Source organism: Phaseolus vulgaris, chromosome 3 (genome assembly GCF_000499845.2).
Source record: "Phaseolus vulgaris cultivar G19833 chromosome 3, P. vulgaris v2.0, whole genome shotgun sequence".
NCBI classification, from domain to species: domain Eukaryota; kingdom Viridiplantae; phylum Streptophyta; class Magnoliopsida; order Fabales; family Fabaceae; genus Phaseolus; species Phaseolus vulgaris.
This window is the reverse complement of record NC_023757.2, coordinates 51,099,248-51,127,055: the sequence shown is the minus strand read 5'-3', so window position 1 is coordinate 51,127,055 and position 27,808 is coordinate 51,099,248. Positions and strand designations below refer to the sequence as shown.

The window sequence follows — 27,808 nt, the reverse complement described above, 5'->3', positions numbered from 1 at the left end:
TTAGAATTTTCAATCACATAATGCTCTTCATGTTATTCCTTACTATCTTAATCTTAATACATAACTATAATATCATATTTTTAAAATTTTTTAAGATTGCATTACAATTTAATAATGATTTTTTATACTTATTTTTATTAGGTTTTATTATTACAAAATTCCATTGGAAGATGGTAAAGTTTTATATGATTTACATGATACCAATGAAAAAATATCATGGATAGAATTAGTCAAGGGATTTTCTAAAGAAACATAAGAAACATGGAATAGTCATTAAGGATAAGAAACAACCTAGTAAATTTCTAATTAATTTTCATGATTTTGTAAGAAATATAACACTGAAAAGATACGAAAGAAATTAGAGTATATTTGATCAACACACTAAAAAAATTTCCTTAAGCAAACAAAGATTAAAGATTAAATGTTGTTTTTGTTAAGTATCATATTCAACTTGAGATTATGCAAAATGTTAAAAAGGAGAAATGGGTTATTTATAATCCTATTTCTTTATTTGATATTGAACCAAATAATGGGTAAATTATTAAAAAAATATTAAATGTTTCATGGATACTGAGAAATCTTTTATTGTTGAAGAGCTGGATCCAAACAAGAAAATGAAGATAAGTATTTGTCAAATTTTCAAACTTGTATAATTAAGTTAATCATAAATATTATCATGTTCATAAAGTGTTTTTCATTTCTTTAATATATTTAAGAAATTTAACCACTAAGATTGAAAAAAAAGAGTTAGTAGAATAACACATGAAAATTAAATTAATGAAATTGTAGATATAGATTGAGAAATAAAAAGAGATGATAAGAATGAGCTGAAAAAATATCATATTGAAGATAGAGAATAAACAAAGTAATATTTATCTAAAAGATTATCCATGAAGGTATAAAATAAAATCAGGATATAGGATTTGAAAATAGAAAATTCATGTTTTGTTTTTTGCTTTTATAAGTTAAATACTTTAACCATTTAATTTCACTTTTATATATAATATTTAATTTATTTTTTCTCATAACTTTTTTTCGTTTATAATAGACTCTATTCACAATTCAAAATAAATCTAAAACGATTCAGATAACCAACATTGTGACAATGAACAATCACCATTTAACAGACTAACCTCAGAACTTATCAAACAAGAGATTATGCATTCACAATTCTAAAGCAATATAATTCATATAAAAATCCATGATGGTGACAAAGCTATACTCAAACTTGAAACTTTCTTATGACTGAACTTGCATTCCATTTCCTTGACATATATTCCTGATTGATTATTTGCTCAGAAGCACCACAATCCATATAATGGACAATAATTAGTTTCACTAATCATGCTTCATACTGCTATAACTTTTGAAGTAGCAGAGAAGGTATGACCAAGAAGTATTCAAACCCTACCTACAATACAAGTTTTTTGCCATAAAAAACATGACAAATTAGGAATGAGGGATCATATGACAAATAGATCCTAAAACTACATATGATCGCCTTCAATACAATTTGAACCGAAAGCTATCCAAAAACAAGAGCTTGCTGTGTTGCTACTTGGTTAGGTTATCTTCCTAAAAAAGCAACATGCAGCAGGGAGCAAGATCCTAATGAACACCCTGCACAGCCTCTTTCTGACGACTTTGTTGAGTGTCATTACTAACATGCTGATCATTCTGGCCAGACCTAACATCCTCGTTCCCAGGCGTAGCAACACCGGGTATCTCCCCAAGTCTCTCCTGCAGCACCATTATATCATGTATATCAGATAGAAGACTCAGTGTGCATAAATTTTGTATGGTCGCAAGAGTGGAATTGAAAATTAGAATGGTCATATTAGTCATCTAGGCCTTTTCCTTCTCTCAAATATGGGTTCAAATACGACGAGTATCACAATAGGTATAACTTGGTACGGGCAACAGTGCTTTGCCCATTAGAATAATAGACAAAAAAACAGGTATCAAAGCATTTTAAGATATAAAAATCACCTTGAGGGAAGCATTCTCTGAACGTAGCTGCTCGAACTCACTCCTGATCCTGCTTACTTCTGCTCGGAGAGTGGCATTTTCTTCTTTCAAAACGTCAGCACGCTGAGCTAGTTCATCGCATTCAGCCTGAGAACAGTGGACACAAAAGGGTTAAATTTGACAATTATGACCTGCAACCTGAAAAATGAAAAAAGGTATACTCTCTGTCACCTGCTTCCGTAACCTGGATCTGCGTGCAGATTCCCTATTAGACTGCTTCCGCCTTTGTCTTTTAAGCTCTCTTTCGTCCTAAAAGTTAACCAAAAAGGATGAAGATTAAAACAAAAGTTCAGAGAAGTAATACCCAATAATGCAACAACCTGTAGCCAAATTTGGGACTGAACACCATCTCTTGACCCAGCAGTAATCATTCCTCCAGCAACTGCAGTAGAAGAGACCTTTCCATGCAGTGCAGGAATGGCGGATGAAGTTGGCGTGCCCCAGTAATCCATTCCAATATTTAAATTAGTAGTGGGACCAGGAACTGCTCCAGGAGCACTTGCAGTAGATATAGGTATAGGCATAGTTTGGTTAACAAGTGTCTGAGGTCTACTATGTACCCCATTTTGAGGAGCATGTGCCGAACTTCCATTTTGAGATGGTTCGTCTGTAATATAGCAAAAAATGTATTTCAGCCGTAACATGGATACACTATTAGTATACACAAAGCAACACAACTAGAAAATATTTCCAAACATAACCTTGTCATACCTTCAAAAGAGTCCTGCCTCTCCCCGGATTTCAATTGAGAGTCCTACAAAACTCATTGCAATAAATACCAAGAACTCTACCAGGCAGTGGAAGCACAAAACACAAAAAAAAAGGCAGCCTCTACAATAGATTACATTTCTAAAAATCAATTGAAACCTTTTTTAAGACGCTATAGAAGGAAGATCCTTATTTTTCAAACATGAACATGCTAACACTATGTATGAGTATGGGTAAAGCTTTTTAGGAATAAGATTTACCAGAAATGCCTGAAGCACATTTACCGTAAAGCTTTGAAACATACATCAATTCATATATCCCATTGGTCAGTTTAATGGTAATTGCATTTTATTTGAAAACCCTATTAATATATGAAGCTTTTTCTTCTTTTTTCTGGTTAGCATATGAAGTTAATCCACCGCACCACAACTAATTGTGGCCATGATCAGTCTTTGGGGGAATCAAGAGGTTTTGGGTATGAGATACCAAATAAGCAGAGGAAGAACACTTCTATATATAAGTCTTAAACAAGGAAGATATTCATAATTGTGTTAACTACAGTAATATAAATTTATCTGTCATACTGTGTAATTATGAGAACAAGTATAAACCATAGATTATAGGAAAAGATAAGTATTGCAGATAATCAATTTGGTTTAATGTCAGGAAGGTCTAATACAAAAGTGAATTATATTTTACAGGAGTTGAAGGGAATTTAAGAAAGCAAAATGAAAGACTTGTGTTTTATTATTGACTTGGAAAAAGGTTATATGATTGAGTGCCAAGAGTAGTGTTACGAGAAACTATAGAAAAGACAGTGTTCATGTATGATGTGGTAACGACTAGTTTAACAACTCTAGGAAGCAAGACTAGGAATTTTCCGAGGATATTGTTGGAGATCACACATCGATTATAGATAGGGCCAATTTACAGGGTATGAATGGGAGCAATCCAAACCCTACAAGCCGGTTTTGTGAGGATGAATTAGTCTTAAACCTACTTTTTAATATGGTATAAGAACCTATCCTAGCGAGGTTTGATGGTATCGTGTCACCCGCTATCAAACCACCCACGAATATCTAGTATCATCACACACGAGATGTACATGCCTCATCGTGAAGGGGATGTTGAGATTTCACATCGATTAGAGATAAGTTCAATTTACATTATATTAATGGGGGCAATCCTCACCTTACAAGCCAATTTTGTGAGGATAAGTTAGGCTTAAACTCACTTCCTAATATGATTGCATAGTCTATCATAGGGTCTATTAGACTATCAGACTACCCATGAATATCTAGTCCCACACACGAGATATGCATGCCTTGGCATGCAAGGGGTGTGTTGGAAATCTCACATAAACTAGAAATAAGTTCAATTTACAGTATATAAGTGAAGACAATCCTCACCTTACAAGTTGGTTTTGTGAGGGTGAGTTAGGCTTAAACCCACTTCCTAATAATTATATCAAGGCACACTCTTGAGTCATTATTTGTTTAATTTAGTCTTCAATGTTCTTACCCTAATTGCATTTTCTTTTTGTGTGGATCCTTAGTTTTGATTATGGAAAACAATTAAATTTCAACTTAAGATTTGTAAACAGCCTATGTAAATAGAGTTTTCACTTGAGTAGGAATAAAACAGAGTATATGCATTGCAATTCTAGCAAGAGGCAAGCAGAATAAAACCTAAGGTTCACAAAGCATCTACCAAGTACAAAGGCATGTTCTATTATATTGCTATTTGTCAAACTATATTCTATAGTACTGAATATTAGGCTATAAAGGGATTGTTAGAAATATCGCATCAACTAGTGATATGCCCTGTTGGGTCTATTAGAGCACCCTCATATGTCCAATCCTATAAACTTCATGCTTGTGAAGTCTAATCCTCAACGTGAAAGGATGTGTTAAAGATACCACATATACTAGTGACGTAATCGCATTAAAGTATATAATGTACATAAGTGGAGGGGATAACTCTCACCATACAAGCCAATTTTGTGGGCTTGAGTAAGGTCCAAACCCAAATTCTAAGAGGCATAATAAGAGAAAAAGGTGGGAGTAGCATAAATTAATTTGTGATCATGCAAGAAAGGATAGGATACAAAATGGTAGTATACAATAAGATATTGATGTAGCAAAATTGAGGAAAAGATGACAAAAAATTGGTTAAGATGTTTTGGATGCTAACATAGTTCACTGGAAGCATTAATGAGGAGAGTAGATTACACGGTCTTTAACCAAGCCAAATAGCTTTGTGTGATCAATACAAATGGTGTTGTGTGATCTATATAACCAACTTCACCTAATCTAATGGGATAAGAATTTTGCTGTTCTGTAGACATTGGTAAGCTAGTTTAACAAAGTGAAATTACAAGCCCTAACAGTTTATCATAGACAACTAGTACAATAAGGATAAAATACTTTATTTTAATTTTTGAAAGATAAATCGAGATCTCTATTGATAATGTAATGAGGAAAAAAATGCATGTTTCATGTTCTGAAAATATTTAACTTTAAGATTCAACTTATCAATTGTGCTAAATATGACATTCCATAGCAACTGAAAATAGGGCAATAGGAGTTATACAACCAAGACCCATGCCATCTTCATCACCCAATGTACAAACACATTAGAAAGTTAAAATTATTAACATAATCTGTCTTAAAATTTGGCTTTAGGTAATAACAATGTGAACATTCATAAATTCTTTATGCTGTTTTGTAACAAAATTTTACTAAAACCACATAACCTTTCTTATTTTTTCAATCATAAACTTGCAACTGTAATGTTTTTTTAAGAAGTATTTTCTTACATACCAAAGTTTTAAGAAGTTGTGTTTACACCCCCTAGGACAGAGTTATTTTTTAGAATTATATCATGCCAATTACTGATGCCAGTAAAGTAAAATATTACAGAATTATATTTTGGTAGTCTACAAAGAGGTTTAGATAAATATCACTCATTCAGATATCAATTTTCTAAACAAGCATCCAAGAGTCAACACGGATTTAAGGCTGTCACTTCTTGAATAGATAAATTTTGACAAGTGGCATAGAACTTACATTCTGGGAATTCTCATCACTTCCTTCACTAGTTCCGTCACTTGCACTATCGCCACTGCAAATCCAAATTTTTGCATCAGTATAAGTATAGCCAGTATGCAATTGCAAATAGAAAACCAATCAAGGGACTAATATAAAGTGATAAACCATACATTGCCAACCCTACCCTACCAATATATTTACTGCAGTAGACAAGACAAATAAAGCCCCAACAATTGAAAATCTAAAAAATATTAATATTGGGAACTTTACAGGCATATTAAATATCAAATGTTCCTCTAGTCATCTAAAAGTAAAAAACATCAAGAAATTCCATACAAAAGCTTTCAAGCTGTATTAAACACGTGCATACTGATACAGCTAAAGAAAGTCAAACCAAATTACTATATTTATTTGAATGGCCTAGAATGATCTCCATAACTATAACATATCAAGAAACAACAATTTGGTTGAACACTGGAAGGGATAAAAAATAAGAAAAAGCTCGGACAATTCCAAATAGTAGCTGGATTTAGTTGTACTTGTGTCAGACACTTATTCATGTCAAACACTTCAAATACTTCCCAGTTTCATATGATAATATTTTTACTTTATTTAAAAAAAAATAAACTAGTAAAGATAAAAAAAATATCTATAAATAAATTGTAACATTTTATTATGTCTACAGTGACCCATGCTCAATTTGTAAGAGTATCTCACTGGATTTAATATGTATTTTATTTTATGTTAAATTTGTATTAGTTTTATATATTATAGATAATCCATGTTTTCTAAAATATGAGCTTACTTTGATTCAAATAACAGCGGCCTTAATTCAACAACTACTGATCTATAACCAAATTTACCTTTTGGAATGAATCCCATTAGCAGATTCTCCGGTTGTTTTACTAAGATCATTATTTTTTCCTGTAATCCACATATTCAAACTGCCCCCACTAGCACTTTCTTTTGATCTTTTGACCGGTAATTTTTCCTTCACCTCGGGAGGTTTAGCACCAACTTCAATGCTGCCTGGGTTATTTCCCTGCATGTCAACTTGTAGGTTACTTTTACTTAGATAAAGACAACTAGCGCACAGGAAGGAGAAATGACAGGAAGTGACAAAAGAAAGACAAAGTGAGAGCACAGCAGAAAAAAAAAAAAAAAAAAAGAACACTAAAATAACTCACCGATGTATCTGCAATACCATTTGGAGAAGCCATGGCAAAAGGACTGAAAGGATAAGACCCCTAAAAAAATTGGTAGAAACATGCAAATATTGGTTAATGAATTCTAAATTATGATGACTAATTACAAAATAATCTCCACAAGAAAGCCTTATATAAATAATACCGGAGGAATGGATGGATGGGCATAAATGCCACCATGGGGATACATTGCTACATAGGGATGTGCTGGGGTGCCATAGGGAGGCATAATATGCTGCAAGTAAATATATCATAATGTTAACAACATCGAAGGATTGGCAACATTAAGTTTTGCAAATCCCTTCAGATTTCTAAAGACAAACTCAGAGGATACAGTGTTCTAAATTATTGTACCAATGAGATAGACCAATCATTGTGTATGTCATAAATACCTGGACACCCCACATATATGGGTGGGCTTGGGGACTTGATGCCAAGAAACCGTGTGGAGGCATGGGAGAATATGTCTGTAACATTAAGGAATTGAGGGTCAAAAGCTTCACAAAAATAAAACACAGTATGCAAATTAAGGTTTTGTCATTCAAAACCTGAAAGTTAGACCAGTCGGGATTAATAGTCGCCATGCCAGTTGTTGGTGGAGACTGCTCCTGGAGAAGACAATAAAATATTTCTGGCATCATTTAAACACTTAACTGTCAATAGAGACAAAACAAAAGATCCCTGATAGACCTGTGACGTAGCTGGAGGTGTCTTAGACTCCTTCTCTTTAGGGGTTTTGTCCATGTCACTACTACCCATGCTTTAATATATGTATCTCCCAATAATATACACTAAACCATTCTGCACCAAGAACAAAACTTATAACACAAGGCAGCCAAATGGACACAGATACCACTCTCCTGCGAAACAAACAACTAGTTCCATAACAAAAAAGATATGCAAGTGAAACAAAACACTTCTTGAACCCGTTTCTTGGTTAAACTATTCTACAAAATTCAGTATTATATTATATACTTCACGAATTGGTTATATCAACAGGAAATCAACTAATGCATTTACTCCCTTTGCCCACAACAAACATTGCCGACATAACCCACAATCCATTTTTTTTTAATTTCTCTCCTATATTTCTCCCAAACCAGCATAGTACTGGTAGGTCCAGTTCATCAGTGTCATAACAATATAACATTACCACATTAGTCTCCGCCTAAATTGACTCGGCAAAAATAATCAAATACTTCAATTTTTTTACGAAATAAAAGAGACAGAAATAAAGTACACACGTGAAATTCATGAAACCCAGCCCCGTGAACAATTAAAATTGTGGAGGAAGAGAGGTATCAACAACAAGTTCCAGCTCAGAACAAGAAGTAATTGGCAAAGCTAAAGCAGAAGAAATATAGAGAAGACCTCATATACATGGAGGCCCTTGAAAAACTTTTTGGGGGCAATTTGTTAGGGAAACCATGAAAGCGATTTTGTGACAAGAATTGAAGAATGAGGAAGAATTAGGGTTGGTTTGGTTTGGGTTTAGGTTGAGGTTTGATAGCGGGTGGCGGTGTGTTGTTGACGGCGAGAAAGCAATGGGAAGGTGGTGCGATGTGGCTGTCCGGTGGCGGAGATTTCGTTACTGCTTCGATTTCGGAAAGAACCAAAATGTATTCCTTACGATGTGGCCTCTTCTTAATTCCAACATTGGTACACTTATTTTTATCTAAAATTCTAGTTAAAATTTACTTTTTATTAATTATTATTAAAAATAACTTTAAATCTAGAAATTTAAAATATTCTGAAATTATATTTAAAAGTAAACTTTAATTTAACTTAATCTTATAAATTAACTTATAATATATATGGTTAATTTTAACCATGGATTATCATACACTTATTTTTATCTACAATTCTATGCATAATAAAACTCTGTATGCAGTTAAAATTTATTTTTTATTAATTATAATGTTTAATTGTATAGAATATTATCTATTAAATAAATAAAAAAATCTTATTACTTTATATTAAAAATGTTAAGTTGCACTTTTGGTTATACACCTCAATTTTGAAAATTCTTCAAGAAGATGATGAAGGATCATGTGTGGTTTGAAAGAAGAGAAAGAAGACTAAATGAATGTTATTTTGTTTTGTGTGTGGTAGTTCATCATTTCAAACTTGTTCAATTGAAAAGAAAAACATTAACCAAATGCAATTTGTATGTGTGTACATGTCAATGTAATAGTTTTAAAGGATTTTTTTTCTCTCAAACATATAACTAAAGTGAAATTGTGAATTTTAAAATTTTGAAAATAAAATTAGAGACAAAAATCTTAAATTAATAACTAAAGAAGTATTAAATTACACTTGTGAGCATTGAATTAACACGGTTCTTATAATTAATTTTTATATTAATCTAACATTATGTACCTTCTCTAGTTTTCCTCTTAATTTACCTTTAAAGTACCTTTAAAGTGTCAAAATATACTTATTTAAGTATTTAGTTATCTAGACTAAAAATATTTTAAAACATGTAGTACACTAGTTAGAGAGAACACAAAAAATTATGAGTTTGAAAAAAATATTTATACTAAACTCAAATTATCTAACTATATAGTTATCTTTCTCAAGATAATAATTATGTACATATATGTTAACCCTAAATATACTTATGTTTTTCAAAACTATTAAATAAAAACTTAGAAATTTAATGATCAGACACAATATGATAAAAAAATGTAATTTGAGCAACATTTAGTTAAGAAAGAAGAATGTTTGTAACAATTTTTTAAGAAAAATAATTGAAGGAAACAAATATATTTTCAAAACTTTGACTGAAATATAAAGTCGTGTTTAAATAAAATAAAAAACACATTAATATTTTGTAGGTACAAATTCACCTACGAAATCAAACTCATGTTTAAAAAAAGTTTTTTTTATTAGACTGGAAGAGCAATTTCTGACTTTGTATTATTAATCAAACACGTGGCAAGCTAGCACAACACCACCTCACTTATTCAACTTAATCATGTATGAATCAAAATCATGTGCTATTGAAAGAAAAATATTTTCATTATATAAAATTATATAATACTGATGAAAATTAATAAACAAATAAGTTATGAAAATTAATAAATAAATAAGTTAATTAGATTTGAAAATTATGTGAGATTCAACATAATTTGAATTGAATCCGATAAATAAAATTTAACCCGTGGGTTTACATTGACGGTTGTCTGAAACCCGACCCGAACACATAAAGTTTGATTCAGTTCAGAAATAACAGTAACAGTTGGAAAGTGTTGGAAGAGACCAAACGCAGCAAAACGCAATCGAAAAGTATTGGGATGGCTACCTCGCTCTGTGCACCCACCTACAGTTTCAAACTCAATTTCTACACTGCACATTCCCACAGATTAAATGCAAAGTCCTCTCTTCATTATAGGCGTCGTTTTGGCACCACCACCACAATCTCTTGCTCCTCTAATAATTTTAACGATGACAACAACCAACAACAACGACCCCAATCGGAAGCTATTCAAGTTTACTCACAAATCGAGAGGTTCTTCCCCGTTTACCTCATAATTAGCTTTTCTGTTTTTCTGTATGCTACCTGATGGAAGAAGTTCAATCAGAATTTTGTTACATGATGCCTTCGATTTAGTGTTATATACCCATCAGGGTTTCATTTATGGTTAGACTGATATAATTTAACAACTAAATTTCAATTTGGTTTCTGTTATTATTAAATCAGTCTCCTTAGTACATGTAAAATGTTATTCATTTGGTCTATGTAGATTCTGTTTCTGATACCTTATACATTCTTATTGTTTGTGTAACATATTCATATTGTTAATTTTAATTTAGTCTGGCTTTATATATAATAAAGACCCTAATTAAGAATTAAGAACATGTAAGGGAGTGGTGATGATAATTGATAACTTTTTAGATGAGTGATTTAATAAGCTTTTACTAAGTTGTAGAGATTAAATCATATATGTCTAATCAATTTTTAGTTTATGTATAGAAAAAAAGTTTAAGTGATAGAGAATACCTTTATGTACAAAAACAAAAACTAAGGAATGTTTGTTTTTGAGAAAATGTTATGCTTTTCCTCTTAATAGTAAAAATATAACTTATTCTTTTTTTACCCTTTTCCTAACTTCAAAAGTTCTTATATGAAACAATAAAATAAAATTAATTTACTGTTTCCTGCAGAAATCTTTTGGAAAATTGGAAATAAGTGAAAAATGATATTTCTGTAATTAAAAGTGAAAACACAAGATTAAACCAGATTTTTTTTTCTCAAATTAAGGATCTACTCTTATTTTTCATTTTTTTTTTTCACTTTTAGTTTATAAAAGTCACATTTTTTGTTTCAATCTTAAAATATTTGGCCTGAATACAGTCTGTTTAGGCAAAAACCTAAGTAAACAGCCCTAAAAACCTTTAAACTGTCAATTTAGGTATGAAAAACTGCAGTTTGTAAGCGTACTCATGATATTCTATTTTTTAGCAGATTACTTACAGATTCTGTTAGACAATCACAGGATGGCTGGTGGGGTTCCGGAGACTGGAGGGAAGTTGAGGTATATACTCTATTGTATGATAATGGCAGGTTTTTTCATATTCTTCATCATACAGTACAAAATTTATTCATGTTTGACAATCTGTCGGTCTGTAGTATGTTTGGTATTAGCTTAAGTTATTTTGAACAAGGCTAACCCTTTTCTGAGCGATTTGATAAAGATTATTCTCTATTTATTTTTAGAGACGAAGTTGCTGAATGCAACTTAGAGAAGAAAGTTATATCATTAATATACATGGGAGGAATCTTAGTTCTTAAAACGGTTCCTGGAATAGTTAAGGAGTTTTTATTCTACTATCATCTTTGAGCGTGAGTGACTTTATATTTAGAAGTTTTTCTAAAATACCAAAAGCAGCAATGTGGTTTTTGTTTCACAGATGCGCATTGGAAAGAACAGTTACACGGACCCTTTGTTTTGAACTCATTGTCATACTCATTTTATAATGTCAGGGAGCTTGGATTCTTGAACCGAAAAGCTCCAGACCCAATTTCGTAGTACATTTTATCGGAGGTATATTTGTTGGAGCTGCCCCTCAGCTTACCTACCGATGGTTTCTTGAGCGTCTATCGGAAAAGTAAGTCCCTCTGTTGTGTTCCCAAAATCCTGAGTTACATTCTTGTCTCAGAATTTGTTTATGAAGTGTAATGGTTACATACTAGTAGTGTTCTGTGTGAAAGTTTTTATTTAGTTTTTCCTTCTAAATGCATGAATTTATGTTAGTGTATATCCTTTTGGTTGTTTTGTTCTAAACATCTGGATCATTTTGAGACTCATAAATTAGGATCTGCCAATGGAAAAAACTGACTGTAAAACCCTTTCTGTTGCTAGGGGTATATTGATCATTGCAACTCCATATGCTAGTGGGTTTGATCACTTCCTCATTGCAGATGAAGTACAGTTCAAATTTGATAGGTGTTATCGCAGACTGCAAGAAACAGTAAGTTTCAACTTGTGATCTAAGGGCTAGTTTCTTTCTGTTGTCAATTTTATTTTTTAAATGAAAATGTTAAATGACACTCATTTATTCAGATCCAAGACCTTCCTATTTTTGGTGTTGGTCATTCTTTGGGATCAGTGGTCCACCTTCTGATTGGTATTTTAAAGTTCTTCTGCTAAACTTGATAGTACAGATTAAATTGATTTGATTTATGGATAATCAATAAATTGATTGTTTTATCAGGATCAAGATATGCAGTGCAAAGATCTGGAAATGTTCTCATGGCATTTAATAACAAGGTATGCCATTCAGCAAGTAACTTATATATAATCTGCCTTGGCTGAAGAGATATTTTCTCAGTATTTCGTATGTAAGAATTTTCTCTGTAGTTGATGATGATTGACTAAATTTTACTTCACCTCTGCAGGAAGCAAGTTCAGCTGTTCCTTTGTTCTCTCCAGTGCTCGTCCCAATGGCACAAACCTTTGGTCCGCTTCTATCAGAGATTTTTTCTTCACCAACTCTACGAGTTGGGGTCAGTATTGCTGTATAACTATCTTACTTCGAAATGGAGGAAGATATCTGTTAATATTTTATAGTAGAAATATCAACATCATCAGTTGTGGTCGGTCAAATAGAATTTGGTTCCTTTACAAATTAGTGCCATATTATTACACCAACCTTCCCTTAGGACTTTGAAAAAAAAATAGTAAGACGGTCTTGGCCAATATAGACAAATTCTAACTTCTATCATTTTCTGGTCTATTTTTTTCATTGTATAATTGGTTAAAATTGATAAGCATCTAAAAAATCTTATTATTTAGACTCATAGAAGTGGCTTATTACCTTATAAAAATTTCATAGTTTAGCTTATGAATAAGGTTTAATTTAACAAGAGTTCATTGAATAAGTGCTTTACTCTGTTCACCCAAATGCGCTCTTATGTGTTTTTTAGTGAAACTCTTTGACACCCCACTCAAGATGTTCTTAGTTTATGTGAAAGACAAATCAGCGACTTCAAATAAAAAAGGCTTTTTAGGAAATTAAATATTTATTTCTTGCCATGAAACATTATTACATCTCTCACATTTGCTTTTTCACAAAATATTTTTGAAAGGGAGATGTGGGAAATTGGGAAATTCAACTGAAGAGTTTCATCAATGAATTAAAAGATGAATTTTAGGATATCTAAAGGGAGGTTGTTGCTATATAATATTAAAAACTAAGGGAGTCAAGTGCCATATGAGACCAAGTCTTGAGAGAGCTTTCTGTAATTTCCCTTAAGTGCAACTTCTGCATCGCAGTGATTGCATTGTAGAATTTAACAATGTTTCATGGCTTGGGAGGTTGTTACTGTTAGCGAGTAGTCAACTACAATTTTGCAAAAACAAACTGAGTGGTCTCTTTTATTTGGCCATACCTTAAGGATTTTGCTTTAATGTCCCCTGTTTTTCTGCATTCCTTGCTCTGCTCTGATACTCATTGCTGTTATATCTAGTATGGAAGATTTTTTGGATAGATTTATTGTTTTCAAGCACCACAAGAAATCCTTTGCACAGTATTCGTTTTACTTTTTGGATGACTAATCTTAGATAATTGCAGGCAGAGATGACTTTTAAACAACTGGGAAACGTTAGCCCACCCATTATGAAGCAAGTTCTTCCTTTAGTTGAGCAGCTCCCTCCCTTGTACATGGATTTGGTTAAGGGAAGAGAAGAATTTTCTCCAAAGCCTGAGGAGACACGTCGACTTGTACGTGACATCTCAGATTTCTAATATTTTCAGCAATGAGTGTATACTTTTGTTTAGAATAGAGTTAGAGTTAGAATACTCCTCTTGCGTAATATTATTTCTAATTAATATTAGTATTGCAACTGTTTTCTTAACTGCATCAAATTCTTAGGTTGCAGAATTTATAGATCGTATTCATTTCATAGTTTAGGTAGTCACCCTTTAGAAGACAAATTTAACTGAATGCCATTTTAGGATCTAGGTTCTTTATATTTATTGCACAATCCTACAGGCTACAGTTATTCACATATAACATGTTATTTATGATAAAAGGGGGAGGGGGATGTTATATCATGCAAACCTGAGCTTGTATGAAGGTATTGGCAAACAATTTGATGCTCATGTAAAAATAGTCATTCAATTCCAATTCAATTTTATCACTGATAATAAGTGTGTAGGTGTAGCACACTAAAATTAGGGTCCAGAACCAAACCTGTTTATTGAAATTTCCTGTAATTTCTCAGTGCAGCAACTTTTCTTAATTTTTTGTTTGAGTTTCTTCTTGGTTTGCATTTAATTTCCTCATCAAATGTTTTCTAATTCTTCAGATAAAGTCATACTATGGCATATCCAGAAATCTTCTGATAAAATTCAAGGATGATTTAATAGATGAGACTTCAACTCTAGCTCAGGTGCTTAGTTCAGAATCAGCCATTAGCTCTGTGCTTGACATGTCAATACGCAAGTTGGCTGGAGATCACGGACTTCCATTACAACAGGTATGTCTAGCAAAAATAACTTCATTTCTCCCAAAGACGTTATTATCCATAATTTCTATTATCCACCTTGCAGGCCCTACCAGATGTTCCACCAGCGATGGCCGATGCAGTTAATCGTGGCAGCGAACTTTTGTCCAATCTTACTGTAGGAACTCCATGGGAGACAGTTGCCAAAGAAGTGGGGAACTCGCTAGGCATGGATTCCAGAGTCCTACGTGCAGAAGTATCAAAGGACATGGATATGCTTGTGGATGTGATCGCATCCTGGATAGCCTCTAATGCAGGACCTAAGCTTCTTAGGCCATAAGGTCACCATTTTATCTGCTTATAGCAGCGAATGTAAAGACATGTGGTGTAGAAATGTATAGTAAAATCGATATTGGCACTGACACTTCTTTCATCCTATCTCTGAGAATACCAATCATGTGAATCCATACAATACAAGTAAGCAAACAGAACTCTGCCAATCTCCCTCTGCTGTAAAAATCATAACTTGAATTGTCACAAAAAACTGTCGTTTACCTGATGTTCAAAATAGCTGTTTGTCTTAATTTAAGACACAATAGGGTGTTGTGAGTGTTGAGGGTGGTGGTTAATATGTTTCTTTTTCTCTAGGATTATAGGTATCCTTTATGGGAAACAATATTCTTCAAATCAGTTATACATGATTGGACCAACTCTTCCACTAGTTATCTTTTTTTCTATGCACAATGTTTTTAAACTGTAATGATCCATTATGAAAGTAAGAGTATATATTTTTTGTGTTTTACATTACATTCACCATTGTAACTTTGTAGATAAATATTGAAGCATAAACAAGGATACACGATGGACAATACACATACATAACATAAATAGCAGAATAAAGTGTTGATTCATGATTTTGCATAAAGGTAGTAAGATGGAAAATAAGAGTGATGATTATTACTTTTTTTGTTACATATAATTTTAATATATTGTAATCAGCAATTTTAAAAATATAAATGCCATATAAGAATTTTATTATTTTTGTTTTTGGGGTAAAAAATCATTAGTTATGATATATTAACAAATTATATTACATTCATTCGAAATTATAGTAATCGTATCAAGAGTAAATTATAAGTGTCCGTAAACTGTTTTTCTAATTTACAATGTCAAAATAAAGTATTGTAAAAAAAGAAAAAAAATGTTAAATATGATAAATTTCAGTGTTTATAATATATTCAAATTTAAACAAAAATTATAAAAGTAAATTATATGTAATTATCTTATTTATATTAAATAAAAATGTATTACTTTAATCATGTGAATAAAAATAATATAATCTAATTATCTTAATTAAAATTAATTTTATTATTATTATTTTAATTAGTAGTTTTTTAACATTAAAATAACTATAATTAGTAATAACGACTAAACAAAATAGTAAACATATATAAGACAGTTACGTATTAACTAAACTTGTTTTAATCTAAAAATATTCTTTTTGTAAGAACAAAAGACAAATGAAGTCATATTTACATGAATTTAAAACAAATGTAAGTGAGTTAAGTTTTAACTAAACTTGCTTTAATTATTAGAAGGAATTGGTTGTTTGCTTCTCAGTTGTCATGTACACCGAATTCATAGCTTTCTACTATGCTCACAAAGCTTGAAATGAAGGATAGTATTCTCGAGTTAGAATCAAAGTTAACAATTTTATTTTTTTTCCGTCGGTCGGTCTACTCTTTTCTCATTTTTCTTGAATGAACTCCTTTAACTTCTCTCACTTCTCTACTCCTTGTCTCCGTGAATTCCGAGCTCGGATGGTTCCTGTAAAAGGCATTCCGATGTTAAATAAGGTTTCGGTGTTCAACACTTGATGTTTTTAGTACTGAATGATGACATACCTTATTCTTGGAATTTGTGCATATTTATATGATTATCATGGATCATTTATTATTGGGTCAGATAAGGACATGAGTCATAATTAAAAATGTATTACTTAGTGTTCGATTATTGATTAGTCTTGTTAATTCTCTTTAGATATGATGGTTTCAGTTGACTTTATGTGTTGGGCTTCCACTCGGTCGTACGGATGGGGACAGATACAATGATTAATGGTTTTACTCTAAATTTTTATTTGTAGGTTCGACGAATCTCAGTGAATACGATTCATAAATGTTATGTTAAATGAAACATGGACTCATTAAAGCCAGCATCGTTGGTCTAACACGTGCTGGAACTGGGATAAACTTGCAATATTTGTTCCTAAACATTACATGCAATATAGCTATTGAGCATAAAAAGAATACACGACATTAGTTTACGTAGTACAAAAAAGGAACACAAGTTAATAACATCTTCCTTTGAGAATGAAAAGGAAGAACAAATGATGTCTGACAAAAATATGTATACTGCAGCATCTATTTGGGTTCGACTTTTGTAGAAATTGTGTACCCTCCGCTGTAGTCAAAGCCACTATTACTACTATCATTGCCATTGTTCTTGTTAAAAGAAGCATCAATGTAGGGATGCCTCATTCCCTTGGAAACACCAAAGTCAGTGGCAGATGAGGATGCAGATGTGGAGTTTGTGTTCATACCATCATTCTGCAAAATGGTTTCAAGTGCTTTCACAACTTCACTCATTGTTGGACGGTCTGCAGCTGATTCCTCAACACATTGCATTGCCAACTCTAGGAACCTCCCAAATCCTATGAGGGTCGGTGTGTTCCTCACCACTGGATCCATCAGTTCCCTCAAACCATAGTGTTCTTCATCATTCTTGTTCATCAGGGTGCGCACCTCGCGGACAATGTACTTACCCTTCTCAATTGGTTGTCTTGAGGTTATTAGTTCAAGCATCACTACTCCAAAACTGTACACATCACTCTTCTCAGTGAGTTGTTGGGTCATATAATACTCTGGATCCAGATAACCCTGCACATGTTAAGCATTTTTACCTATCAAGCACTTGTTGCAGAAAAGAAAAGACACAACTATGGAGATTTTGCATGGGACATGGATATGGATACAAGAGTTACAGAAAGATACTAATATTAATTGTGTCTTTTCTAATTCTTAGTTGTTTGTGTATAACCTTTATTTTCTCTGTTCAAATCCTAGTATTTATTAATTGACTATTTGTTTTTCATTCACTCTTTTTAGCTAGATCTATAATGAGTGTACTACTTGTATATATTCAGACCATTTATTTGATTTCAAAAGAAGAATAAAAAGAGATATTCATTCTCACTGTCCCTTTATTGCTCACCAATGTCCCTTTAACCTGAGTGGAAACATGGCCTTTCTCACTGTCTGATACAAGTTTGGACAGGCCAAAATCTGCAACCTTTGCTGTCAAATTTTCATCCAGCAAGATATTAGTCGACTTCACATCTCTGTGGATTATGGGAGGGTTGGCCAGTTCGTGTAAGTATGCAAGTCCTCTGGCTGAACCAAGAGCAATGCGCAGTCTCCTCTTCCAGTCAAGATGAATGTCAGATTTTCCTGCAACTTACATTGATTATTTAAGGCATTTTATTAATTCTTTTCTCTTAGTTGTATAACAAGTTGCACAGAAACATGTGTGCAACTTTGATGTTTCTGTTCTATGCAATGATTTTTACCAAACAATTCAATCCACTAAACTGAATGTTAAGTTGCTCTTCCTACAGATGATAAGCTAGGTACTTACCTGACAAACTCTCCCTAAGTGTTCCATTGGATATAAATTCGTAAACCAACATCTGTTCCCCTTGTTCGAAGCAGAACCCCACAAGGGCAACAAGATTCTTGTGGTGAACTCTTGAAAGCAACTCAATTTCAGTCTTGAACTCTTGGCCTCCTTGCATTGATCCTTGCTGAGCTCGTTTGATTGCAACCGTTTTCCCATCAGGAAGAACACCTTTGTACACCTTAAGTCAATAAAAAGGGAATTATTAAACATTTACAAGAACTTAGAAGTATGTGAACACTTAAGAAGCAATACCTTGCCATAGCCTCCAGAGCCTATCTCATTGTGTTCAGAGAAATTGCTGGTGCACTTTTTGAGATCATCATAAGAGAACCATCTTGCTCCCTTTAATTGTGGTGCACCTCCACTATCCTTCCCACTTGGTGCCCATGATGCTGGAACAAATTAATGAATGTGGATAAGCAAAGTTGATGATAATAACTCTCCAAGTTTGGAGGATTTGTACACCATGATTTGTGGTAATAAGAAAATGAGTACATTGAATAATTACCAAATGGTCTACTTAATCCAATGGCTCTCTCTGCACGCTTCTTTTGCAGAATCGCATAAATAGCTAATCCTATGAGGCTCAGAACCAGAAATGTGGAGCCAATTGCTATCCCAATAACAACACCTTTTCTAAGAGAAGCTCCTCTGTGAGAACCTGAAATAATTTACATTTAGTTGTGAATCACTGTAACCAGTTGAGTATTGAAAATATGAATTGTTTGAGTCACCTGAAAAAGGATAAGAATATGCAAGGAAGTAATAGGGTCCAAACTCTTTTGGTGGCTTGTAAGTTTGATTACTTAAATCAAACCCAATTCTTTGAACTTCTGACCTATTAAAGTATTGGCCTGTTGATGGAAAGAGTGATAGTTGCACTAGAAGATAGTCATTACTATCAAAGAAGGGGTTTTGTAAAGAAACTGAGCCAGGAGTTAGACCCAATTTCACCCATAGGCTCATTTCAAGTGAATGGAAAGTATTTACATTGGACAGTTCTCTGAATGAGGGTGCTCTAAAGTGCATGATTCCTTCATATGGATAGGCACATTCACAACTTTGGGGGCTGAGCTTTTGATCAGGAGGACAAGATTTGCCTCCACAATTAGCCAAGCTGGTGGAATAGGGTTGCTTATCCTGCAGCTGAACTTGGCAGTAATTTGTATTCGAGAGAGCACTACTGCACACTGGATTTCCTATTAGACTGAAAAAATGAGGAAGACATCAGAAAAGGAAAGGCCTTCAAACTATGTAGCACAGACACACTGATACGGATACGGAGATATGTCTAATCTCTAAAATGTAAAACACGAGGACACATATCTATATATTATATAATTATAAATTATATAAATTGAAGATAAAGATGTATATCCACAAATATGTTTCAGTTTTTTTATTTGTAGCTGACAAATATTTCTCATGGCTGATTCAAAAGGATTTGTTCCTTATTTTTATAGTCATAATAAAAATTTATACAATAAGTTTGAGTTTTTAGAAAATTAATGTATTTATCCTTTTTAAAATTGTAATAGAAAACTGTGCTAGAATTGTCAGAAATTTAACAAATATTTCTTGAATTAGACACTTCACCAATACGTGTTTTATAAGTATCATACGAGTGTTGGTGTCCAATACGTATGTCCAATATGAACATATCATTTAAGAGGCGTATCCGAGCCTCACAGCTTACAAATGAAAGAGCATACAAAGTATCAGATTAAAGAGTAAAATCTTTCTCACATCAATGTATTTTTGTATTGTGAACTGAGGGTCACTGAGGAAATCTCATTTTGTTGTAAATCTACAAGCTGCAATTGGGGACAAATGTTTTCACCCATGTTCAATGTATCGTTCAATGCATTGTGTCGTAGCTTCCTGTGAAAAAAATGAAAACATGAAAATTATGATGAGTGTCATTCTATTGTGTATAACTAATGATCAACATAACATAGTAGTTAGGGACTTACACTTGCTGTATTTGAGGAATTTCAAATAGTTTCGATGGAAGACGACCTTGAAGCGATCCAAACTCCATAACACTTCAGTACAGTGAAGGTTAGTTGGGGAAAATATCCTTGTTAGATTATATATTTATGCAAGAGTTCAGGAAACAGGTCAAAGAAGAAACTCTTGTTTGTGATTAATAACTTACAGAGTGGTTAGTGATGGTAGAGTTGTGAACCAAGTTGGAGCATCAGATGGATCAAAAGAGTTGTTACTAAGATCTCTGAAAAAGGTTACAAATTGATCAGCATCATTACCTGAACAACAATTATTAAAGGAAAGAAAACTGAAACACCAACCCTGCAAATTACTTACACATAGTTGAGGGTATCCATTCCAGTTAAGTCAGGCAAAGGACCTGTGAAATTATTACGAGCTAAATTCCTGAAAGAGATCAAAACTGTATAAATCTCCATTGATGTTATTCTAAAATCCTTGTACATGTTCACATCTCAAACATAAGTACCCACAATTCACTGATGGTTGTAAGGTTGTTGAGATTTGATGGGACCTCTCCTGTCAGGAAATTTCTATCAAGCCGTCTGTTGTGAATTAGAATAAGTAAGAAAAATGATCATAAAAAATTAAATCAAACAAAGGGAAAAAATATTTAAGATAAAAGGAAAATTATAAATTTGAAGGAAGGAAGCACTTACAGAACCTCAAGAGTCTTGACTTGTAACAATGTTGAAGGTATAGTCCCACTTAATTTATTCCCATCAAACAATCTGTCACAAAGTAAAACAACAGTTTAAGAGTTAATATTATAAACTAATGAAAAACAAATGATGCCAAAATAAAAATATCAACTTACATGTGTATGAGTATCATCTCTGAGCTGAAAAGCTTGGGGGGTATGGAACCTGAAAGCTGGTTCTTATTGAAATGGCTGAGAAATAGAAATCATAACAGTGAATTAGTACTCAATGTAGCAACTAGCACTCCACAAAAAGATGAAAGGTGTGATGTTTTTAGACATTGCTCTTTGCTGCACTAACTAAAAGGTAATCACAAGTGTTAACTGGGAAAGAAAACTTACAAGTGTTTAGCCTTTAAAAGAAGGTCTAATCCAGGGGATGTGGAGGTTGAAACTGGGATAGGCCCTGTCAGCTGATTGTCTGCCAAGTCCAACCAATAAATTTTGGAGAGTTTACCCAATGAAGGAGGTATTTTTCCAGTGAAGTTGTTTGAGTTTAAAGCCCTGAAAAGTTCATTGAGAAGGGTATATCATTCCAGAAGGATTATTCTGAAAGGGGGAGGCTTCACTTATTTGTTGTGCATGTAATGCAAATGCTTTTTCCAAGGTTATTCTTACAGGAAGGATAGCTCTGAAAGATTTCCTAATTCATCTGGAATATTACCACTGAAGCCGCAACCAGCCAAAATCCTGAAATAGGAAAGGAAGGCCTTATGGAAATCACTAGAAGTTGCATGAAATAGCATCATGAAATTATATGATTTCATGAATCTTACAGTATATTTAGCTTGCTTAGTTCTCCTAACTCTGGAGAGAGAGAACCTGTTAAATCTCTATTAAAGGATAAATCCCTGCAGTTAAGTAATTGTCAGTGTTAATTAGCATCAAACTTGCCATGGAAAATTGTTTCCCCTTTTCTATAACAAAAGTTAAGTCAATGTTGTGGTGGAAATCTGCTTTGGAGATTGTGTCCTTGAGACAAGTTATATTAGTAGCATGGTGTCTATAGTTTCATTCCAAAAAGAAACAGAAAATCATACTTACAAGGATCTCAATTCTGAAAGTTGGCCAATATCTCCACTTAATTTCCCCTTCAGGCCCATGGTTGACAATCCTCTATATTCAAAATTCACACAACAAAGTACTTTTCTTAAAATTACTAGAAGTGAAAAAAAGGATGAAGAAAACAACATACTAAGGAACACAAGGATCAATAATGTTTAATTGCTGAATTATTACAATGAAGTAACCCTTGATTTGTTGCAGGTCACTCCTTCCCATGGTTCTCCACAGGGGTCATCTGATCTGTCCCAGCTGGGCGGTGTATTGTGCCATTCATCTTTTAATGATCTGAGTGCAACAACTACAAAAGGTGCATAATCATTAAGCAAGGTGCAAGATGGTATTACAAATTTTATAAGGGTCTCTTTGATTTGCATGAGTTTTTCAGACAGGGTGAGCTAAATTATAATGTTGACAAACCAAAAGAGCTGGTGAGAGCTACATGAATTTTTTACTTGCTATAATAGCCAAGGAGAAATGAACTTCAATTCTTCTTGCCAAGACTTTTAACATTGGCCTAATTTGGGTTATGCATATGGTTTATGTACAAAGTTGATGGGATAGGCCATTGATGTGTATGAATTCTATGTCTAATAAGTCAGAGTGTATTTGTACACAAGAATTGCTATTTCCATAGGGTGTTTCTCTGTCTTTTATGTTTGAAATAAACCAAAAGGGTGAGTGCTAGCCAAGGAATCAACTGATATCATGCTCAAGTGTTATATAAATAACTGTAAATGCTGACATTTTAGAGAGGATACATATACACAACTAGAAGAAACACAAAAAATTACTGCTAACTAAGCAAGATATTGGATGATTGATTGCAAGATTACAATATCAATAACCTATATGCTCAATAGGAAAGCAACTTTGGAGAGAATAGAAAAACACTTTTACAAAGAAGTGCTGCTTTAGGTGAACTATTCACTCTGGGTGAATACAAGATGAACTATTATAGATCAATCTATCCCCTTGTAACTTTGTTTTCTTTTACAAGATGAACTATGAGAAAAGTTTTATTAACACCATGAACAGTAAAAAAACATACATATGACACTATGTATAATAATATAATAATGTTTTTAAATTAAAAAATAAAATGAAAATGAATAAATATTAATTTATTAAGATGTGAAGTGTATGTTTTCACTGTTGAAAGTGTTAATATATCAGCACCCATGAACTATTCACTCTAGCTAAATACACAGTAGATGGATGGCTGATGAGCATTTGTTCACATACTGGGTAAAAGCATGTAATTATCTAATAAAAACAAACATTCTCACCTTTCTATGCATAAAACATTCGAATCATAATAGGTTCAAATCAGATCATCAGAAATATGTAACAACTGAATATAAGATTATTCAAGCAACGAGAAAAGGGGACAATTAATATGCTTATTAAGGATGATATACTATTACAGATCATGTCTAGATTTAGCAAACAGAATAAAATAAAACGAGTTCAACACTTCATTCCATAATTCTTGATGAGCTATGCACAGAAGATGATGAGCCAAAGGGACAAAATGGAAATATCTGACCAAGAAAAGGGATGGCATGGCACATTACCATCTTGAGTTTCAGTGTATGAAGAAATGACATGAATTTCAGCCCACAAGAATCCCAGAAAGAGCAACACACAAAGGGTTGTCATGCTGAGAAGACTTTTCTGAGCTCCTCAACTCAACTACTTCTGATTTTTGTACAAACCTCAATATGATGAGACAAAAATATTTGGTTCAAGTGACAGAAGCATATACATTGCATGAAACATGTGGCAACATTAAGAAGCACCAAAGAGAAATGTTGCAGCTTAAGGAAGAGGAAGAAGAGGAGGCAGTCAAAAAAATAGCACCAAGCTTGTGAAAGGAAAAAGAAAGAAAAAGCTTAACTAAGCTCTTTTTATTGATTTTCCTTGTCTTAGAAGCTAATCTATCCAATGCCAATGTTGGCACTACCTATAACATCATCATAGCAATCTTTCTTACTTTTTCCCTCTCCAAACTCCAATTTTATCATAAACAAATTGCCTTCTTTCCCTTTCCTTCACTCTTCAACCAGTTGTTCCAAATTAATGGAATAATGCTTTTTGGTTTTGACTCTAAGAAGTCTGTCATCATTTTTCTTAGTTAATGGCCAATACAAAATATCTCTTCTCTTGCAATATGGCTTTTATTTCAGTTGATGTTACATCAACTTATTGACAACAGTTGGGTGGGTGTGAGATGGTCCCACACCACTAAATACTACAGATCTATCCCTGAATTGTAGCAAAAGTTTGCTCACGTTTATCATCTTAAACCATTCTCAATTTTATGTTATTTCAATCAACCATGTATTCATGCAGATGGAAATGGAATACTAATTCTTGCCAAATGTTATTATGTTAATATCAATAGTGCTGATAAATTAATAGTCTAATAAAAAATATTCAAAAATAAATTTATGTAATATTTTTTTTATTAAAAAATGATTTTAAATATAATTTATATGATGAAATTTGTAATCACTTAATGCATTAAGTAGTTTTATTTATTGAAAAAAGGAAGAATCATTTAGTTTATATTATGAAAAAAAAAAGTAAAATGTTCATGTAATTAGATTTTGACGCACATGGGGTTTGAATTTAAAAATTGTATACTAAAGAGATATGAATATTTTAACTTAGAACAATTCAGCTTTTGTCTTTGATAAACCCTGTTTATTTATTTTTATAGTTGTAATGAGCAGAAGTTCATTATCCCTTATTTTTTAATAATTAAATATTTTTAAAAGAAGTAATTCGAATGGTTTGGTTAATAATTCATATTCTTTCTATAGTTAGCCTAATGACAAATAAAAATATGTTTGATCATGAAAAAAAATTATAAAAAAATTATATTTTATATGATTGTTTCACTTTTAGTCTTGAACTTGTGACCTTTTAATGAATTTCATATGATTGTTTCTTGTAAATAAATCTGTGTTTTCTTTTAAGATTTTTTTGGAAATTAAGTACCAAACAAGTTGATAAGAGTTGTACCACTACCACTCCAATAAATTCAATAAATAACAATCAAAATTAAAAATAAAAAATAATTAATTATTATATTAACTAAATTAGATACTGATTTAGAGACTAAAAAATTATTTGTATCTAAAATGATTTCTATTATTAATAAAAATTTATAAAATGATTTCTAAATTGGTATCTAAATTAGTTAGCAGGATTTTAGCTACTAATGTTTTAGATTCTAAATTGGTCTCAATTAGTCTTTTAGAGACTAATTTAAAAACTAAATTATTAGTAGTTAAACTCATTGGTAGCTAATGGTTAAATACCAATTTAAAAGACTACTTTATAAAATTTTATTAATAATAAAAATTACTTTAGACACCAATAATTTTTTAATTTTTAATTTAGTCGAATAATAATTAATTATTTTGATTTTTAAAATTAATTACAATTTAATGACTTTTTTATGGTATACTAACCAAATTATTATGATAAAATGAAACAAAATATTATCCTAAAAAGTGTTTATCCAAGAATACCATAGAGTTCATGGTTGAGGAAGAGGAAGAAAAATGGGGTAGTGTTGATGTTGATGTTGATGGAAGAAGGGTGCATTGTAGCTTCTGCTATTTATTATACATTCTACTTTTCTGCATTTGGTATTTTGCCACTAGCTCTTATGTCAGTTGTTGATAGGGAACTCATGTAGGGTATATTCAAGGTTGAAGATGACTTGTTTCATAACATTTTTTCAAAATAATTAAGATAAAATAAGTTAAAATAGTTAATAAAATAAAGTCAAACATATTTTCTTAACATATATTTTATGTTATGAAAAATAAATATTTAAATTTTGATTATTTATTTTGATATATTTTATTTTGAAATATATATTTTTTCTATTAAAGGTTTGTAATGATTTATATTTTAACTTTAATTTATTTTTAACATTAAATTATTTTTGAAAATTTATCTTATAAATTATTTTTTAAATATGTTAATATATAACTAATTTATTTCATTACATCAATCAAATTTATTTTAAATTTTTTATTTAGTTTCTCTTATTTTAAACAATTTTATTTTTCAATTTTTCTTTTATTCCAAATAAGACATTAGAAATATAGAAACAAATCAAATCAAAACACAAGGTTGTAGTTGAAGCCTTTATTAACTATTAAAAAAAAAATTCAGATTTTTTTTTTTTTTTACATTAGACTCTCTTTTTGTTACTTTTAGTGAAACTTGTTACTATTATATCATGTGTTTTGTGTCAGATATAATTATTCCATTTATTCTGTATTTGTCAATGACAGATTAACTTTTATCTTTGATTATATGAGAAAAAAACGTAAGTTACAATTAAATGATTACACTTGAGTTTTACGTAATTTTATGTTTTTAAATAGAAAAAGTGTGTTGTTACCATTAATTATAACTTTTAATCCAATAGTAAACATTTAATCTAACTATCAATACTAAAGTTACGGTGAAAAAAAATCAATTTATAGTGTAATAATTATTAACCAAAAAGATTCTAACAAATTATATAGTTTATGTGGTCACAAGTTACAATAAAAGAAATTGATTCCCATTGTCCAATGTCATAAAACTTGTCACATCATGAATAATATTTTTTGTAAAAATTTATTTTATCATTTTCTTCCTTCATGGCTGAATTTGGTGCACCAATGGACTCGGCCCAATTTACTTTCTTCCTTCACCCTTACGATTTTTTTGGACTCGGCCTAATGGCATTTCGGATTCATGAATCCCTAAGTCAAACAATTTCATAATTCAAAAAAATCATTCTGAATTCACCAATCCGTAATTCAAAATATGCATTTCGGATTTAGAAATCTATAATTAAAAAAAAAAATCATTCTAGATCTATAAATTCGTAACAGAAATTAGGCTTCTAAATTCAGCAATTCGAAAATCAACAATTTTTGAAAATTTTGCTTTGAGAACACTTTCTCATCCAGAAAACAAAATGATTCACTTTCAGATTAATGAATATGTAACACACTCTTGGATTCCGATTTCTGGTAACTCCAAAAACTTCATAACCACCAACGCTCATAAAAAAACGTAATTCTTATCTCTAGAAGTCAAACAACACTTCGACAACATAACTCACTCCTCCACCTTGCTCCGCATAGTCAAAATAACCTTCCACCAGCACCTGAGATGAATGAAGAAGATGAAAAGTGTCAAACAACTCCACCAGGGTGCTCTTTTTGAAATAAAAAGTTAAGGCCAGATTTGGGGTTTTAAAAAATTGTGGGGTGCAGTAAGAAAACATAGGGGTGCAGGAAGAAGAAGCCTCTGTTTTTACTTGCTAATTGCCATACCATA

General features: G+C 32.0%; 3 protein-coding genes across 3 annotated transcripts; 1 reads left to right on the top strand and 2 right to left on the bottom strand.

Moving 5' to 3' along the window:
- Positions 1-1,219: 1,219 nt before the first annotated feature.
- LOC137808565 (bZIP transcription factor 16-like) lies at positions 1,220-8,654 on the bottom strand. Its single transcript, XM_068609736.1, has 13 exons — positions 8,363-8,654; positions 7,682-7,792; positions 7,540-7,599; positions 7,384-7,458; positions 7,137-7,226; positions 6,974-7,033; positions 6,650-6,828; positions 5,805-5,859; positions 2,740-2,782; positions 2,349-2,635; positions 2,200-2,277; positions 1,990-2,115; positions 1,220-1,740 (listed from the first exon to the last, which is right to left on the bottom strand). The coding sequence occupies exons 2-13, from the start codon at positions 7,748-7,750 to the stop codon at positions 1,609-1,611; spliced, it is 1,254 nt and encodes a 417-aa protein (XP_068465837.1). The 5' UTR covers positions 7,751-7,792; positions 8,363-8,654; the 3' UTR covers positions 1,220-1,608.
- Positions 8,655-10,233: 1,579 nt separating this feature from the next.
- Positions 10,234-15,653, top strand: LOC137808564 (uncharacterized). Its single transcript, XM_068609735.1, has 10 exons — positions 10,234-10,502; positions 11,460-11,529; positions 11,979-12,103; positions 12,358-12,466; positions 12,559-12,622; positions 12,710-12,765; positions 12,894-13,001; positions 14,069-14,218; positions 14,806-14,976; positions 15,050-15,653. Exons 1-10 carry the CDS (start codon positions 10,288-10,290, stop codon positions 15,281-15,283), a joined length of 1,302 nt encoding a protein of 433 aa, XP_068465836.1. The 5' UTR covers positions 10,234-10,287; the 3' UTR covers positions 15,284-15,653.
- A 1,490-nt stretch (positions 15,654-17,143) lies between these two features.
- Positions 17,144-24,622, bottom strand: LOC137808563 (leucine-rich repeat receptor protein kinase HPCA1). The gene is made up of 19 exons (XM_068609733.1): positions 24,025-24,622; positions 22,625-22,748; positions 22,430-22,501; positions 22,162-22,236; positions 22,004-22,075; positions 21,728-21,889; positions 21,503-21,577; positions 21,345-21,416; positions 21,159-21,230; positions 21,004-21,072; positions 20,837-20,911; positions 20,652-20,723; positions 20,425-20,559; positions 19,413-19,885; positions 19,187-19,339; positions 18,931-19,070; positions 18,637-18,856; positions 18,214-18,449; positions 17,144-17,879 (listed from the first exon to the last, which is right to left on the bottom strand). Exons 1-19 carry the CDS (start codon positions 24,107-24,109, stop codon positions 17,364-17,366), a joined length of 2,898 nt encoding a protein of 965 aa, XP_068465834.1. The 5' UTR covers positions 24,110-24,622; the 3' UTR covers positions 17,144-17,363.
- Between the last annotated feature and the right edge of the window lie 3,186 nt (positions 24,623-27,808).

Bases quoted from the DNA above. Each gene is read 5' to 3' on its own strand.
- LOC137808565 (XM_068609736.1), bottom strand. From the start codon at position 7,750: ATGGGTAGTAGTGACATGGACAAAACCCCTAAAGAGAAGGAGTCTAAG. The intron at 2,783-5,804 runs GTAAGTTCTATG...TGAGTTTTGTAG, and splicing joins GTGATGAGAATTCCCAGAAT to GACTCTCAATTGAAATCCGG. The intron at 1,741-1,989 runs GTGATTTTTATA...ATGGTGCTGCAG, and splicing joins CAGAGAATGCTTCCCTCAAG to GAGAGACTTGGGGAGATACC.
- LOC137808564 (XM_068609735.1), top strand. From the start codon at position 10,288: ATGGCTACCTCGCTCTGTGCACCCACCTACAGTTTCAAACTCAATTTC. The intron at 12,104-12,357 runs GTAAGTCCCTCT...TTCTGTTGCTAG, and splicing joins CTTGAGCGTCTATCGGAAAA to GGGTATATTGATCATTGCAA. The intron at 12,623-12,709 runs GTATTTTAAAGT...TTGTTTTATCAG, and splicing joins AGTGGTCCACCTTCTGATTG to GATCAAGATATGCAGTGCAA.
- LOC137808563 (XM_068609733.1), bottom strand. From the start codon at position 24,109: ATGACAACCCTTTGTGTGTTGCTCTTTCTGGGATTCTTGTGGGCTGAA. The intron at 19,886-20,424 runs GTGAGAAAGATT...TCATTTTTTCAG, and splicing joins CAATACAAAAATACATTGAT to TCTAATAGGAAATCCAGTGT. The intron at 19,340-19,412 runs GTGACTCAAACA...AAATTATTTCAG, and splicing joins ATATTCTTATCCTTTTTCAG to GTTCTCACAGAGGAGCTTCT.